Source organism: Molothrus ater, chromosome Z, assembly GCF_012460135.2.
Source record: "Molothrus ater isolate BHLD 08-10-18 breed brown headed cowbird chromosome Z, BPBGC_Mater_1.1, whole genome shotgun sequence".
Taxonomy (NCBI): Eukaryota; Metazoa; Chordata; class Aves; order Passeriformes; family Icteridae; genus Molothrus; species Molothrus ater.
The window spans coordinates 69507586-69523111 of record NC_050511.2 but is presented as its reverse complement, the minus strand read 5'-3'; the positions used below and the strand labels follow the sequence as shown (position 1 = coordinate 69523111).

The following is a 15526-nucleotide window of genomic DNA, read 5'->3' as shown; positions in this document are numbered from 1 at the left end:
CCCAGGGGTCCTTCCTCCCCACCGGCTCTTAGCTGTCCGCGCCGCGCCGGGCGCGCGCGGTGACGCCATCGGCGCGCGCGGCGGCGGCGGAGGCCCCTGCGCACGTGTCTCCAAGGCGACGGGCGGCAGCCATGAGGCGGCCCAATGTGCTCATCACCGGTGGGAACCGGGGACACTGGGGGGCAGCGAGGCACGGCCCCATCGCGGCCCGGGGAGCTGCGGGTGTGGGCTCACTGGGGTCCCAGCCCTGGCCCGGCCTGAGGGGATTCGGGGCGCGGGGTTCCAGCCCGGCGGGATTTGGGGTCGGGGCCCGGGCCCCGGGCCCCATTACAGCCGGGGCGGTTCCGGTGTGAGGCAGCAGCCTGGCTGCTCCGAGGTGTGGGTGCAGCCCGGGGTGGCTTTGCAGCTCCCCTCCCTCATGAGAGTGTGCATCTCCTCTGTGTTACTTGGGGGTTTTCGAAGGAGTGCGGATTTCCCTTGTGTCCCGCACGCTGGGAGTGGCGTTCCTGCTCACAGTCCGAGTTCTCTCCCTGTTTTCCCGTTTCACTGCCCCAGCCTGTTTCTCTTTGTCCCGCAGCTTTTTGCCCCTTTTCAACCCATGAACTCTGCGATGTGGGCTGTCAGAAGGCTCCAGGGCGCTTGGCGGGGGCTCTTCGTGGTGACCTGCAGCTCTCCCCTTACCTTTGGCTGCGGTTTGTTCTGCAGGCACGCCGGGAGTTGGGAAAACCACGCTGGGAAAGGAGCTGGCTTCCAGATCTGGGCTGAGCTATGTCAACGTGGGGGACCTGGCCAAGGAAGGTGCTGTGTGACAGCAGCCCCGAGCTGTGACATGGGGACAGAGAGAGCCCCTCTCTATCTCTGTGGAGCTGCTGGCCGGGACTCTGCTGGGCTGCCTCGGGCACTGGGAGCCCCTGCACACCTGTCTGGGACACCTGGGCTGGGCTGTGAGAGAGGAGAACAGTCCAAGGAGACATCAGAGCCCCCTCCAGGGCCTAAAGGGGCTCCAGGAGAGCTGCAGAGGGACTGGGGACAAGGCGTGGAGGGACAGGAGCCAGGGAATGGCTCCCACTGTCAGAGGGCAGGGCTGGATGGGATCTTGGCAATGAGGAATTGTTCCCAGGGTGGGCAGGCCCTGCATCCCTGGCAGTGCCCAAGGCCAGGCTGGACACTGGGACAGTGGAAGGTGTCCCTGCCATGGTGGCACTGGGTGGGCTCTGAGGTCCCTTCCAGGCCAGACCAACATGCAGTTCTATTCAAATTAAATTAATTTACTTCAGCAGGCATGTCTGTAGCAGCACACTTGGTGCTAAGTAATAAATGACAAACTCATAGTGACATGCATTTGTAAACAAAGTGCTCCCTACCCTGAACTCTGCCTTTTGCCTGCAATCTCCTGAGACAAAAACAGAAATGTGAATTATTGTGCTAAATTACCATGGTAACTGCTGTGGCACCCAGCAAACACCTGTGATTCCTCTGTGCTGCAGGAGAGCTCTATGAAGGCTTTGATGAGGAGTACAACTGCCCCATCCTGGATGAGGACAGAGTGAGTGCAGGTCCCGGGCCACCCCTCTGCTCTCTGAGCAGTGCAGGTGAGCCCCCCTGTCTCTCTCAGTGCATTTCCAGGTGAGTCTGACCTCTCCCCCTCTCTGTGTGCAGGTAGTGGATGAGCTGGAGGCCAGGATGAGCGAGGGAGGGGTGATTGTGGATTACCATGGCTGCGACTTCTTCCCCGAGCGCTGGTTCCACATCGTGTTCGTGCTGCGCACAGACAACTCCTGTCTGTACGATAGGCTGCACAGCAGGTCTGTCACCTGGGTGTCATTGCACCGGCCCCAAAACCCCTCCTCAGCCTCCCTCTGTGCCTCACTCTGCCTCTTGCTGCTCTCTCTCCAGGGGCTACACGGGCAAGAAGCTGCAGGACAACATTCAATGCGAAATTTTTCAGACTTTGTATGAGGAAGCTGTGTTGTCCTATAAAAAGGAAATTGTGCACCAGTTACCCAGCAACACTCCAGAGGACCTAGAGAGAAATTTGGATCAGATTATGCAATGGATTGAGCAATGGATGAAGGACAATAACTGACTTTTGATGAAACAGTAACTGCTGGATCTCTTTTTGGGAGGGAGGGTTTAATAAATTATGTTTGTAATTCTTGTACTGTAAATGAACCTGAGTTTTGTTGTAAGTGGCTGGGGAGTAGGAGAAGATTGAGAGTAGCCAGGGTGTGTGAGGATGTGTAACAGCACCCTGAGAGGCAACAGGAGAACTGATACTGATAAAACTGATACAGCAGGAGAAGTGACTGAAAGGATCAAAATGAGGCGGTTGTCCTCAGTACCAGGAGCTGTGTTCAGTAACTGAGAATTCTTTAGACCTTACAATTAAAACCAAACCATGAATTTCCTGTGAGAAAACTGTAAAATCCTGCTGATAACAGGTGGCAGTTGAAGCAGTTTTGATTTCCAGAGGGTGGAACAGTGTCCTGGAAAGGAGTTGGTTTGAGTTGTGGGTCTAAAACCTGCTGTGCTGCACTGTAGGCATGTGAGGACAATGCAGAGAGGGAGGGTTTGCTGCAGGCTAAGGTGTTGGAGGGAAGACAAGTGATGTGAGAGTTGCTTTGAAATGATTGCACGGGGCTTTTGGAGATTCCTTCATGTGTAAGGAAACATCAGCTATGTGAGCACTGGTCTGGAGTGTTAAACAATAAACTTCATTTTTCCTTTTTTCTCTGTCTTCCCTGTCCCAGTGATGGGAGGATGACCCAGGAGCTGCATGCTGTGTCGGGACAGACCCGCATGGATCCCGAGCATGGTCACAGATGCAGTAGGATCTGTTCTGAGTGCTGTTTAAAGCCTGGGCCCCAGGGGGGCAGGGCTGCACAAGGAACAGGAAACCGGTCCTCACAGAAAAGCTGCTTGGAAGGAAAGCCTTGTGGAAGGTTCTGAAGGAAGTACTTGCTTCTAAACCCTTTATATACACGAGTTTGGCTAGTAAAACAACTTTCTTGAGAAATTCTGTTGTGAAGAGTGTTGTTGTCACATATTTGCAGCTTTATTTTTTATTCCAAATGTGCTGTTGGGATTTTTTGGTTGTTTTTTTTTTTTTTTTTTTTGGTGACACTTGTGCAGCAGTACTGCAACAGAAAACTGATGATATAATAAAGCAAAACGGTGAAAAACAGTGTGTCTCCTGGGAGAATTGGGCCGGGCATTGTGGCAGCTGGGGCAGAGGCTGCCGAGAGTAGGGAACAGGTGAGGGGATTGTGTGGGGTGTCCGGACAGCCCCAGTCCGGGAGAACTGGGATGGGACCAGTTGGAGTGGCCGTGCCTGGTCACCGCAGCTCGCGTTCCCACGCGGGTCCGGGCCGTGCAGGGGACGGGGATAAAAACCATGATAAATGAGCAAACCAAATGATAAGAAACAGAAATGGGCAAACCCCTCCTTTCGAGCCGCTCCCGGAGCCGCTCCCGGAGCCGCCCCGGGGCGGGACCGCTCCGGCAGCCGCTGGCGGGCGCGCAGGTGGGTCGGGGTCCCGGGCGCGGCCGGGGGGTCCCCCCGCTGTGTCCTCCAGGTGTGTCCCCTCGGGAATGTCCCCCCCGGGCCGGGCTCTCACCGCGGGCGGCAGCGGGGGTTCGGCAGCCCCGGCTCCCGCAGCCCCGCGTTTCCCTCCCGGCGCTCGCCCTGCTGCTGTAAACGCGGAGCTTTCCTGTTTTTCCAGATGAAATCTGGCCTTGCAGGAGGCGCTGTTCACCGGTAGGTGAGGGGCCCTCGGTCAGGGAAAAAAACCCCAAACCAACGGAAAACCCGAAAAAAAGGAGGAGAAGATGGAGGAAGCAGAAGAGGATGACATGACATGTGGAGACCTGGGAAACGGACTGGGGAGAAGACCGGGAGGTGTTTATGAAGGGGAAAACTTACAAAATTCCTATTCAGTTAGATCTAGGAAGGGGTCTGGAAAGACTTGTAATTCCCCCTTGTCCGCAAAGGTAGCAGAAGAAAGTGATGCTGCAGCTCTTCCTGCTCCAAAACGAAACAGCTTTTACGATGGATCACTCAAAAAACCTGCCTCTAGTTCCACACGGCAGAATAGCTGTGGTAAGAGTAATTTGGAAGTTAATTATTCACCATACGAAAGGTTTTTGTTAGTGGAAGTGAGCCGTTCAGCTGCCTCACAAAGTGTCATCACGTTTAATTCGAACCACTTGCCAAAATCCCTGAAGGGCTGGGATCCTCCAGATTCCTCCCGGAACATGAGCAGGAGAATTGCCTCTCAGTGTTGAAGGCAGTGGCCATTCTTAGTGTAAAATGTCCAGTTTTAAGGTGTTTAATTCTGCATTTGAAAGCAACATTTATCAGAGAGCATCCTGTGGTGGGTGTACCAGCATGGGTTTGGCTGTGTCTGTGAAAATGGGTGGCACTGCTTGGATTCCTGCTTTAAGTCAGTTAAAATCTTCCCAAAGACAGTTCCTAAAGTTTATAGCTAAATATTCAAAATCTTTTTTGCTCTTTAGTTGAAATTAGTGAATTGGCTTACATTAGGGGTTAGGAAGTAGCTTTTAGAACCTGCATTGGCATTCATCTTCCTTTCTTTGTGAAGGCAATGCTGCTGTAAAAACAATCAAATGTAGGCAGTGCTGTTCATTACAGTCTGGCTGCTTTCCTGTCAATCTTTAATATTTTGACTGAGGTATTTCTTTGTAACTTACTTATTTCTCTCCTTTAAACAATTCCCTGTCATCCTTTCCACAGTAAGCTGAGCTATCTCTGCCTCCTGAAAATTGCCCCTACTTCTAAATAGTGCTAGCTGTTGTTTTGAGTGTGGATGTTGAAAAGTTACAATCAGAAAAGAATCTAAACAATTTTTTTAAAAATCAGGATGGCAATTTTGTTGGCTTTATTTTAAAGGAAGTTATAAGATGTTTGCCTTTACTTTATGTCTCTTTACAGCTGACATTTTTCCCCCATTTCACTTCTTCAATTCTGAAGCAATGTGTTTGAAGATTATATTGGTGTGTTTCTTAAATCTGTTTATTAGGTCCACAAGAAAAAAACCCGCACAACACAAAGATGAAAATTCACCTTTGTATGTTACCTGTTTTCAGGGTCAAATCCTCACTTTTTTTAAAATTTAAATGTCACAATATCTTATCATTTATTGTCTTCTATGGATCCTACAGAATCTAATACTGAAGTGTCAAATGAGGAACTAAAGCAACAGCTTCGGGAAGCTCTGGAGGTTGGTAACCAGCAGTGCCCAGGGTGCTGCTCTCCAAATCTGCATTTCCCTCCCATGTAGCAAGAGGACCTTGGCATGCTGGGAGACTTGGGTGCACCGAGGTTCTTGGAATTACAGCAGGAGTTGGAAGTTTCATTAAACTTTATGTCAGGAAATTGTAGTGTGATTTTGTGTACTTTATATTCTGGGGGGTTTGTTTACAAAATATTTTTAAAGATGGAGAGAATAGTGAAGGTACTGCTGTACTTTTCTAGCAGATGTTTATGTTTTATTAAGCTTTGGGGCTTGAAAATGTGTAAACAATCTTTGGATTTTTAGTCTGCATGTTTCTTGAAAGGTAGTTAACAGTACATTTTGATTTTACTGTGGTTAAATGTGTTGAGGTGTTGGCATCACAGCCAGCTGACTTCAGCTGTAAAAATACACGTTCCACCTGCACTGTGTTCTCTGACCTCAGGTGAGCCCATGGAAAGACATCATGCAGGTAAAACAGAGGTTTGTTTTTTGAGGAGGGCGAATTTACATTGGTTTTACAGCCAAATCTTATCAGGATTACCTTGGCTTTTACTCAGTGTGTCTACTTTGCTTTACCTCAGGAACTTGAAATTCTGAAGGTTGAGCTTGAAGCATCTCAAAGACAGCTTGAAGGAAAAGATGAAGCCCTAAGAATCCTGCAGAGCATGGTAGGAGCTGTTCAGAAATCTCTTGGTGGTAACAAGGAAAACAGAGGAAATCTTCTGCTGCTCCTCATCAAAACCTCAAAAACCTTAAGGCCTTCCCAGGACTGCAATTTACATCATCGAGTCTGCAGGTGTCCACAGACTTGCCTCTACAATTTACTGCAACTAGTGTGTTATTTAAGAAGACTTTAGTGTTGTAGCAATTCTTATAATTTTAGCTTTGACAATCCTTGAGGATTTATCTACTAAAGATAAAATTAAGGGCTTTTTGCAGTCCCTTATATTGAATATTTAGGCAGTGCTTGGAATCCTGCTGCAAAGCATGAGTATTTTGAGTTGGCTGCTCCATCTGCTGCCCTAGAGGACACTGTGCCTTAAATGTCAGGTTGTTCTTTTGTTCACCATTTGTAGTATTCTTATTCTCTTTCATAACAAATTCTGCTGAAATCAGTTCCTGGAATTTAACCTACTTACATAACCCATTTCTAATTGTGTAGTTTCTACCATCACATATTTGTAGCCAGTTAGGCCTGGATCAGAGCTTAGGTGTGTTGTAACCCAGTTGTTCAAGGTGTGATTTCCTGAAGAAGACACGATCTCAACCTGAATGATGCAGCAGAGGTTCTGGGATTGAAACCCAAAAAGTTTGTTGTGCTCAGTTAGACTTGAGATCAGAACCCTCTGGGGCTCATGAGGAGGCTGCTGGTGTTTGTGACTCTGCACTCTGCTGTTTGACTATGGGTGTGAAACTGAAAATTAACTCAGTTTAATCACAGCGTTTGACAGAGTTGCATTTTGGGTTTTGCTTTGGTTGTTTGTTGATTTTGCAGGCAGTATTTGATAAAGCCACGAGCCATACAAAAGCAATGCTTCAGAAAACTGAGGAAGAAAAGAGGACTCTAGAGAAGGTAAGTGTGGGTGTTTCCTTCACACAGAGAAGCCCATGGCTATTAAAAAGGGGTTATCAGACTGTCTATGTAATGTGCTATTAACTGACATTAATTCCAGGGGTTTTATAAAAGGAATTCCTGTCCCTTTTTGGTAGAAAGTGGAAATATTAATTTATCTCTTTGGATTTCGGCCTTTTCATGCTATCATTATAATACCGTAAAACCACCAGAGCTCCTCCTGTACTTTGAGCTGGTGTTGGTTGAGGGTTTCAGTTGCCCAGAGTGAGCTGCACAGCTCCTCAGGGATTCAGCTGAGGCTTCCCAGGGACCCTGAAGAATGGCTGCCCAGTTTTAGGAGGGAGGTGGTGTAGAGCTCCCTTGTCAAACTGAGTTCTTTGCTTTGTTCCTCCTAGAAGAACAAAGGTTCTTGTTCTGCTCTATTCCACACCATGGGAGTGGGACAGGGAGGTGGGACAGCGTGGGTTTGTCTCTGTTGGAGGCCTCTGGAAGGAGTAGTTCTGAACAGAGACTGGAGTCCCTAGGCCAGTGGTGCAGAAACTTTGGTGTCTAGTACCAAATCTGTTATTTGTTATTTGATCTCAGATTGTCTCTCAGATTTCTGCCAAACCCAGCATCCCTGGCACCCTTCTGGGGGGAACCCTCTAATGAGCTGCTGTAAGTTTGTTTTGTTTCCACAGGAAATAAATATTTTGCAGTGGGAAATTGAATTTGATCAGGACAGATTTAAAAACATAGAAGACACCTGGACAGAAAAATATGACAGGTATTTGGCTTACACTGTGTATCACTGGGGTTTTTGGTTGATTCTTAAAATTGCACTGAGTGCTCTATGTCTTCTGTTCTGTGTTCCAAATTTGCTTCCTCAGGTTCGTTGTATTTTCCCAATTCCTTTCCAAATTCTGAACCATTTTGATTGTTCACACTAGTCACATTTGTATTTTTCAATTAAAACTTCTAGATGTATCGTCCTGATTTCTTTTTTTTTTTAGGTGTCAGTAGGCTGGCTTTCCTAGGCTAAGTTTTTTTGAATCATATGATATTAGCCAGCTGGGGGATTGATTATCCTTATTTACCTTAACCACAGATAAGGCAGAGAAAATAATGGTATGTTCATGCGTGTGGAAATATAATTCCCTGGTTAATCATTTCTTTATTGTCTGGCACTGTAGGTCCGGGCATGAGTACAGGTAAAATGCAGTGCCTGAGAGAGAGGTTGATCAAGAGGTTCTTTGTTAAATAGGAGTCACTCTGGGTGGACAGCAGGTGTGGCTGGGCAAGAGGAATGTGCCAGAGGCTCTAAACTAATTATACATAACAGACCTTGAGAAATGGGACCAGCAGGCTCACTCATTTACATGTAGAAATTGTATCTCTAAAGTCTACCCATCAGAGTTGTTATTGTCATTATTTGTTAATATTCTTGCTGTTGTTTTTACAAATCAGAATATGGTTTTATATTTAAATATGTTTCAGCTTCGAATCAAAGAGTAAGCCACAAGTTTACAAACTATTCCAGAGACACATTTGTCAAGGGATGCCTCTTGAAAGGCTCTCTGGCTTTCCTGACTGAGTAGGTTGGAAATGTGGCTGTGCAGTCTGTGGAGCCACAAAACTGCTGTTGGCTGGTGGAAGACACAGACATAGCTTCAGAAAGCTGACAGCCAGGGGCTCAGCCTGCTTTGCACAGCATCTCATATTTTTCTGATAGTTTTCTGACATCTGAGGCAGCAGGACAAGAAGAATGAGCATTTCCCTTGGGTTTTTTCCAAGGCTGCATTTACTGAGAGCTGAGGTGCACCAAATAAATTGTATTGCTTTGACATTTAGGACGCTGGATTGCCAGTGTTCTGCTCAAGAGGGAAATGCTTCAAGGAAAAATGCATTATCAGTGTGTGTTGTGTGTTCTCACGTAGCAACACCTGAAGGCACAGCTGTTCTTGAAAACAGGATTCAGACTACAGGAAGTTTACAGACCAGAGCTGTGCTCCTCAAATGTCACTTTTGTTCCTTCAAGGAAATAGGAAATTTCTAGCAAGTGTTTCAGAGGTTCATAATTACCAATTTCTTTGCATTTCTAATGGAAATGTGACACTTAAACTAATATCTTGTTAAAGCTATGGGCACTGCCTACTTACACATGAAGGTTTGGGATTTTTTTTAATGTATATCTAGTACTCAACTCCTTTCACTTTTGATTTTTTTATTCTGTCTGTCAAGTAATCCTAATTTTAATTTTCAGAAATATTAGATACCATATTTTAACAGGTTATTTTTAAAATTATTGACTGCCCACTTAAAAACGTTTTTAAGATTATAATAAAGCCATTTTCTGACTTCTACAGGATATACTGTGAAAATGCAGCTCTTAAGGAAGCATTGAAACTGAGGACAGAAGAAGTTAAAACACTTAAGGCTGAAAATGCAAGTAAGCCAGCAGCAGCTATTCCTCTGAATACACTGTTTTTCAGGAATAAATCAGGTTTTAGCTGTGGTGGAAGATTCCTGTGGGGATCAACGTCTTGTTCCTGGCAGCTGATCTTAGTGGATCTGCAGAAGCCTGGAAATTAAACTGGAAAGCAGCCAGGGCAGCCACTGAATCAGAAGACCCGAGTCCCTTTCCTTCATTTTTGCCTTCCAAAAAGCTTTGAAATAGCTGAGTTAAATCATCACTTGCCCGATGTTGTGCTGTCCTAAATGGGAGGCTGCCTGACTTCTGAGTGTACAAGGAGACGGGCACTCAGTCCTGAGGCAGAACAATACAGGAAATGCTCCTCTCTAAGTGGGCCATTACTTCTGGGAGAACACACCAGGAGAAACAACTGGGAGATGAGTTTCGCCTTCTACACACTCATCTTGTTCCCAAACTGATGCTTGAGCTGTAAAGCTGCCTCATTCAGGTGTAGTTGAACTCAGAAATGAAGAAGTTGGAGCAGGAGATATTTGTAATTCTCTTCCTTTGTTTTATTTTGTAGTCCTGAACCAGCAGTGCTTGGAATTCCTTGCAATGCTAGATGTGAAACAACAGAAAGTTTTTCAGGAGAACATGTTGAACAAAAGTGACATCACTGATTTCACAGGTCTTGAAGTAAGTATTGCCTGTGTGTTTTTCCAAATGGCTGCTTCAGAGATATGTTTTTGTGTGAAAAACTGCCAATCACTTGTTTTTAAAATTTTAAAAGTTTAATAGTAATAAAATGGTTGTAAATATAGTAATACAATTAGAGTAATAATAATTTGGACAATTAGGATTAGGACAATATGAGACAATAGAAACAAAGAGTTATGGACAGTCCAGGTACCTTTTTCTGGGCAAAATAAGCCCCAAAAAGGACCCACGTTAACAGAGGATTAACCCTTAAAAGCAACAGCCTGTTGCACATTCATACACCTCATCCATGATGCATAAATTCCATTCAAACACAGGATTCTGTCTGGGCAGTGTCAGCTGCTTCCTCTGAATCCTGACAGCTCTTCAGGGCTGAGCAAGGCAGGAAGAAGTTCATTTGTTCTGATAATGGAGCAATGAATTCTCTTTCTCTGAAAGATTCAGGTGTCCTGTGGCTGCTATCTCACTGTGAGTCCTTTCTTTAGAAAAAGTTTCTTACATAGCACAGTTTCTATTTTAACAGTTTGTTATAACTTAAAACTATATTTAACACACTACTTAAGAAAATTAATACAGCATTACTTTCTAACATAACACAAATAATATTCATTTTAATATTTGCAAAAAGCCAATCATAAAATACGCATTTTTCGCATTGTGTACAAATGACACAGAGAAAAAAAATATATATATAATTGCTCATTACACACCCTTTTATTTGAACCCATTTTTGGCTAATTAGCACATGCCTTTGCATGCCTGTTAATCAGTTTTCTTCTACCTGGTCCACCTTGCAAAGAAAGATCAGGCAGGAGAAGGCATCGGGCTATTTTTCACAAGCGGTGATGCTTATTTTCATTCTGCCTAGCACCTGACCGTGGTTGCTGGCGCTGTACCGAGCCCAGCAGTAGCCAGTGAGGGCTGCAGGGTGTGGCACACCCATCTGTCAGGTTTTGCCTGAAAACACAGCTCTCACTGTGAGTCATTCCCCTCCATCTCCCGCAGCTGCTCATGGTTCCGGGGGGGGGAGTTTCTGCTGGCCCCTCTGTGAAAAATGCGTATTTTATGATTGGCTTTTGGCAAATGTTATAATGAATATTATAAGTGTTATGTTAGAAAATGATGCTGTAATAATTTTTTAAGTAATGTGTTAAATATAGTTTTAGGTTATAAGGTTAAAATAGAAACTTTGCTATGTAAGATACTTTTTCTAAAGAAAGGACTGGCACTGAGATAGCAGCCACAGGACACCTGAATCTTTCAGAGAAATGGAATTTATTGCTCCATTATCAGAACAAATGAACTTCTTCCTGCCTCACTCAGCCCTGAAGAGCTGTCAGGATTCAGAGGAAGCAGCTGACACTGCCCAGGCAGAATCCTGTGTTTGAATGGAATTGATGCATCATGGATGAGGTGTATGAATATGCAACAGGCTGTTGTTTTAAGGGTTAATCCTCTGTTAACCTGGGTCCTTTATCGGGCTTATTTTGCCCAGAAAAGGTACCCAGACTGTCCATAACTCTTTGTTTCTGTTGTCTCATATTGTCCTAATCGAAATTGTCCAAATTATTATTACTCTAATTATATTTTTACAACCATTTTATTCCTATTAAACTTTTAAAATTTCAAGAACAAGTGATTGGCGTTTTTCGCACCTCTGTGAGCAGATGCTGACCTCGGGGTTGCTCTGTGTTCCAGCTGGCAGTGCTGGGAGCCTGCACCTGCAGTCCTGCCAAGGGGCAGCCCTGCCCGTGTGCCAGAGTGGCAGCTCTCACTCGGAAGCAGCTCCTTCATCTCAAGCAAGAGGTGAGGAGGCCTGGCAGCGTGGCGACGAGGAGGGGGTGCTCCTGCACCAGTCCAAACAAAGCCAGAAACACCCAGACACTGTTTACCCAAACTCTCACAACCACAATGGATCTCAAAACACTGTGAAGTTCGTTTGTGATGCTTGTAATGCCATAACTTCTGCTGGTAGAAAAAAAAATTATTTTTATCTACTCAGCTTTACTAGTTAAAAAAAATATTTTTGCATTCTTTCTCCCCATATTTTTTAATCTGAAAAAAGGGAACACGCCCTAAGTGTGTGCTCTCCATGAATGTACACACTGCATGTGGACTAGCACTGAACCTTTCCCTTCCTTCCTGGCAGTGCATTTCACCCCTCCCTTGTTGGCATCAGCTCCCACAGCCCGCTCACTCAGCTAGGGCAGCAAGCTGATCTTGCTGGAAAATACCTTTTAACCTCACAGTTAAATCAGTTATGTGAATTCCAGGCTCCTAATTTTTTTCTATTTAGTGAAACTGTGTGGATTTACAATTTTTCTTCTATTTTGTATTTGACTCTGCAAGTGTGGTAGCCATCCTTGTGGTCCTGCTGCAGAGCTTGCAGTTGGCTAACTGGTTTTGAAAATAGGTGCTGGCCTGTCCCTTTAGGTCTCTCATATGGGCTCCAATCTCCTGCTCCTTTTTTTCTTGCTTGGCCGGGATGCGATGGGTTATTATTTCCCTCCTTGAGCTCTTGTAGATGTGCAGAGATAAATAAATACACAGAAATGATTGTGTAGGTGGCTGGGAATGTGAATATTTGCAGACAATGAAGAGTTAGGACCTTAGTACATGTTTCAAAATCCATTTCTTTACATGTCAGGAAAACCCTTTGGTTCCTGCTACTTCCTTGATTATATTTACTTGCAAGCTGTCTGTGTCTTAATTTTAAATCTGCTTTTGCTTCCAAATTATCTAACACGTTTTAAATTTTCCCCGAACTAAAACCAGATGGAAAACCTGAAGAAGAGTAAGGATGAAGCGTACATCATGGCAGATGCCTTCAGGATTGCGTTTGAGCAGCAGCTGATGCAGAGGCAGGAGCAGGCCCTGAGGCTGGCAGAAGTGATCAATGTGAAGAAGGAGAGCAGATTTGCAAGCTGGAGACGCCTGCGGGGCGCTGGTAGCTGGGCAGTGTGTCTGTGTGTCTGTCTGTCTGTGTGTGTGGGGCTGGCAGAGCAGGGCCTCTTCTGCCCCTGTTGGATGTGTGCTGGTGCCTGAGCTGCTGAGCAGGGCTTGGGCACTGCACTCAGGAGAGCTGACATCTGGCTGGTTGTGTGCTACCAGCAACTGCTCTGGTGTTGGGGGTTTTGTTTCAAGTTGGCTCCATGGAAGAGTTGGGGAAGGGGGAGAAATGCAAAAAGGAAAAAAGTGTATTTGGAGCTTTTTTTAGCTCCAAATGGGGTATTGAGCAACGTGGTCTAGTGGAAGGTGTGGAACAAGTTGAGCTTCAAGGTCTCTTCTAACCCAGGCCACTCCAAAATTCACTGGAGTACCAAACAGATGGTTTTTTTTTCTTGAATATTTTTAGCCTTTAATTATGCATATGTATCAATATTAGTGTTTACTAGTTTTATTACATTAATACAGAGTTACAAAGCCCTGTGTAAAAGAGGAAGAATTCCGATCTGTAAATAAGAATAATTCTAATAATAATTTATTCTTTAAAAAAAAAAATTAAAAAGGTTTAAAGAGAATTAATTAAGTGCTTACATCATGGTCAGAACCACTGCAGACTTCAGGAATGGCACAATATCTTTGTTTTGACCATTGGCCAGGAGGTGCCAGGCTTAGAAGTGTGCTGTGTCTCCCAGATCCCTTGGGCTCTCCTGGGGTGTAGCACTACAGCAGCATAACCTTGAGTAGCTGTTTCCCCTATGCTGACACCATTGCTTTCAGGCTCCGTTAACTGGCACAGCTGTTCCTTAATTTTAATGTGTTTTCTGGAAATCTTACAGACTTTTAAGTTTGTGGCCTGTGTCAGAGAATCTTTGGACTTTTTAGGCTACTTATGGTTTAAAAACAAACTACCTTGAATTATTCTTTAACTAGAGCATCAAAAGTGTATTTTCCATAGAGCACAAAGAATTCTCAATGTGCCTCCGTGTAAGGTCTGTGTAGCCTTTGTGGGACAGCAGGAGCAGTGGGAACCTGCCGTGTACCATGCAGTGGGGGAAGCTGCAGCTCGTATTGCCCTTTTTTATGGTATTAAAAAAAAACTAAATTATTTTAAATTATTAAATTATTTTCTATGGGATCCAGGTTTACAAGTGCCTACTTTCTCCCAAAGTCGTTTTTCCCTACCTGAGCAGTTCAGCAGCTGACACACCTGTGTTTTCCACAGAGCACGTCAAGTTGGAGGGCAGCAAGACCAACCTGGGGAGGAAGCTGTCCAGCTTGCTCTCGTCAGAGGGGGACTGCAGGAAGGTGGAGGAGCTGGACAGCGCCCACGAGATCCTCAGGATGCTGATTGATCTGGTCAGTACCTGTGTCAGCATTCAGGAACACACAATCACGGAATGATTATATGCAGGTGCTTTTGTTGAAGAGTTCTGGGTGTCAGGGGTACAGACCCAAATCTGACCTGACATGGTTCCCGACCAAATGTGTATTTATATCTTATCATTATGTAACTTACATATTAATTATTAAACTTACATTGTTCTATTGTATACATTGATTTCATCCAAGCATGGATTCCTTGTGATCCCCTCAAACCTCTAACATAGTTTCTTATGATTCTTTAAACAAAAATTCTATCTAATCTAACAATTATATCATTCATCATATACTGACTACACAGGTGCAGTTTCCCATGATCTAGCAAACACAAGGCCTAACATTCCCCAGGGCCTACCTTTAACATTTTCCCAGGGCCTACTAAGCCTTTCTTTCTAGCTCCCTGAATTTTCTTTTTCCTGAATTTTCTAATTCCCATAATTTTTGATTTTAAAATTGTTTACTGTCACCTGGTTCACCTCCTGGAGTGCGTGTGTTAGCTGGGTTCACAGTACCCCAAGCTGACTGTGGCCTGCTCTCCTTCCTCTCCGCAGGTGAACGACAAGGAGGAGGCCCTGGCGCACCAGCGCAAGGTCAGCTACATGCTGGCCCGGGCGGCGGAGGCCAGGCCGGGGCAGGCCGGGGGGCACACGGCAGGAAGGTGTCGGAGCCCAGGAAGGTGTCAGAGCCCAGGAAGGTGTCAGAGCCCAGGGAGGCTCAGAAGGCTCGGAGCGCAGCGCCCCCCGGCCGCCCCTGCCCCGAGCTGTGCCTGCCCGCCCCTCACGGGCGCAGCCGCCATGCTGCCAAGGCCGCGCTCTTGGCCCTTGGGCATGGCTGAGGGACTGCGGGTGCTCTCGCCATAGTGTGGCTTTGTGAAAAAGAAGATTGTCGTGGAAACACCTGGAACTGTGTGTGATGGTGTCACTGTGGGGCTGATGGCACAGCATGGGCCCTGTGGGAGAGGGGCAGCTTCACCAGCTTCAGCAGGGCATGGTGTTCCGGGGCCTGGGCCTCCCCTGAGCCCAGTGCCCAGGGATGGAGTGACAGTGATGTCACTGTGAGGGGTATGATGTCACTGGAATGGGCACAGACAGGAACTGAGCAGGGGTCTGTACAGGCAGGGCTGATGGAGTGGCAGTGACATCACTTGTGAGGGGTGTGATGTCACTGGAACGGGCATAGACAGGGCCTGAGGGTGGCAGATGTCGTGGCAGTGACGTCACCGGGGTCTGAGGGTGTGACATCACAAGACCCGGATGGGAGGGG

General features: G+C 45.9%; 2 protein-coding genes across 2 annotated transcripts; both read left to right on the top strand.

Moving 5' to 3' along the window:
- The first annotated feature begins 107 nt into the window (after positions 1 to 107).
- AK6 (adenylate kinase 6) lies at positions 108 to 2729 on the top strand. Its single transcript, XM_036403977.2, has 5 exons — positions 108 to 159; positions 706 to 798; positions 1488 to 1546; positions 1660 to 1805; positions 1897 to 2729. Exons 1-5 carry the CDS (start codon positions 132 to 134, stop codon positions 2084 to 2086), a joined length of 516 nt encoding a protein of 171 aa, XP_036259870.1. The 5' UTR covers positions 108 to 131; the 3' UTR covers positions 2087 to 2729.
- A 767-nt stretch (positions 2730 to 3496) lies between these two features.
- CCDC125 (coiled-coil domain containing 125) lies at positions 3497 to 15166 on the top strand. Its single transcript, XM_036402558.1, has 12 exons — positions 3497 to 3523; positions 3723 to 4099; positions 5182 to 5240; positions 5837 to 5923; positions 6751 to 6828; positions 7509 to 7594; positions 9174 to 9256; positions 9804 to 9916; positions 11636 to 11743; positions 12713 to 12884; positions 14106 to 14239; positions 14815 to 15166. Exons 2-12 carry the CDS (start codon positions 3829 to 3831, stop codon positions 15121 to 15123), a joined length of 1500 nt encoding a protein of 499 aa, XP_036258451.1. The 5' UTR covers positions 3497 to 3523; positions 3723 to 3828; the 3' UTR covers positions 15124 to 15166.
- Positions 15167 to 15526: the final 360 nt, after the last annotated feature.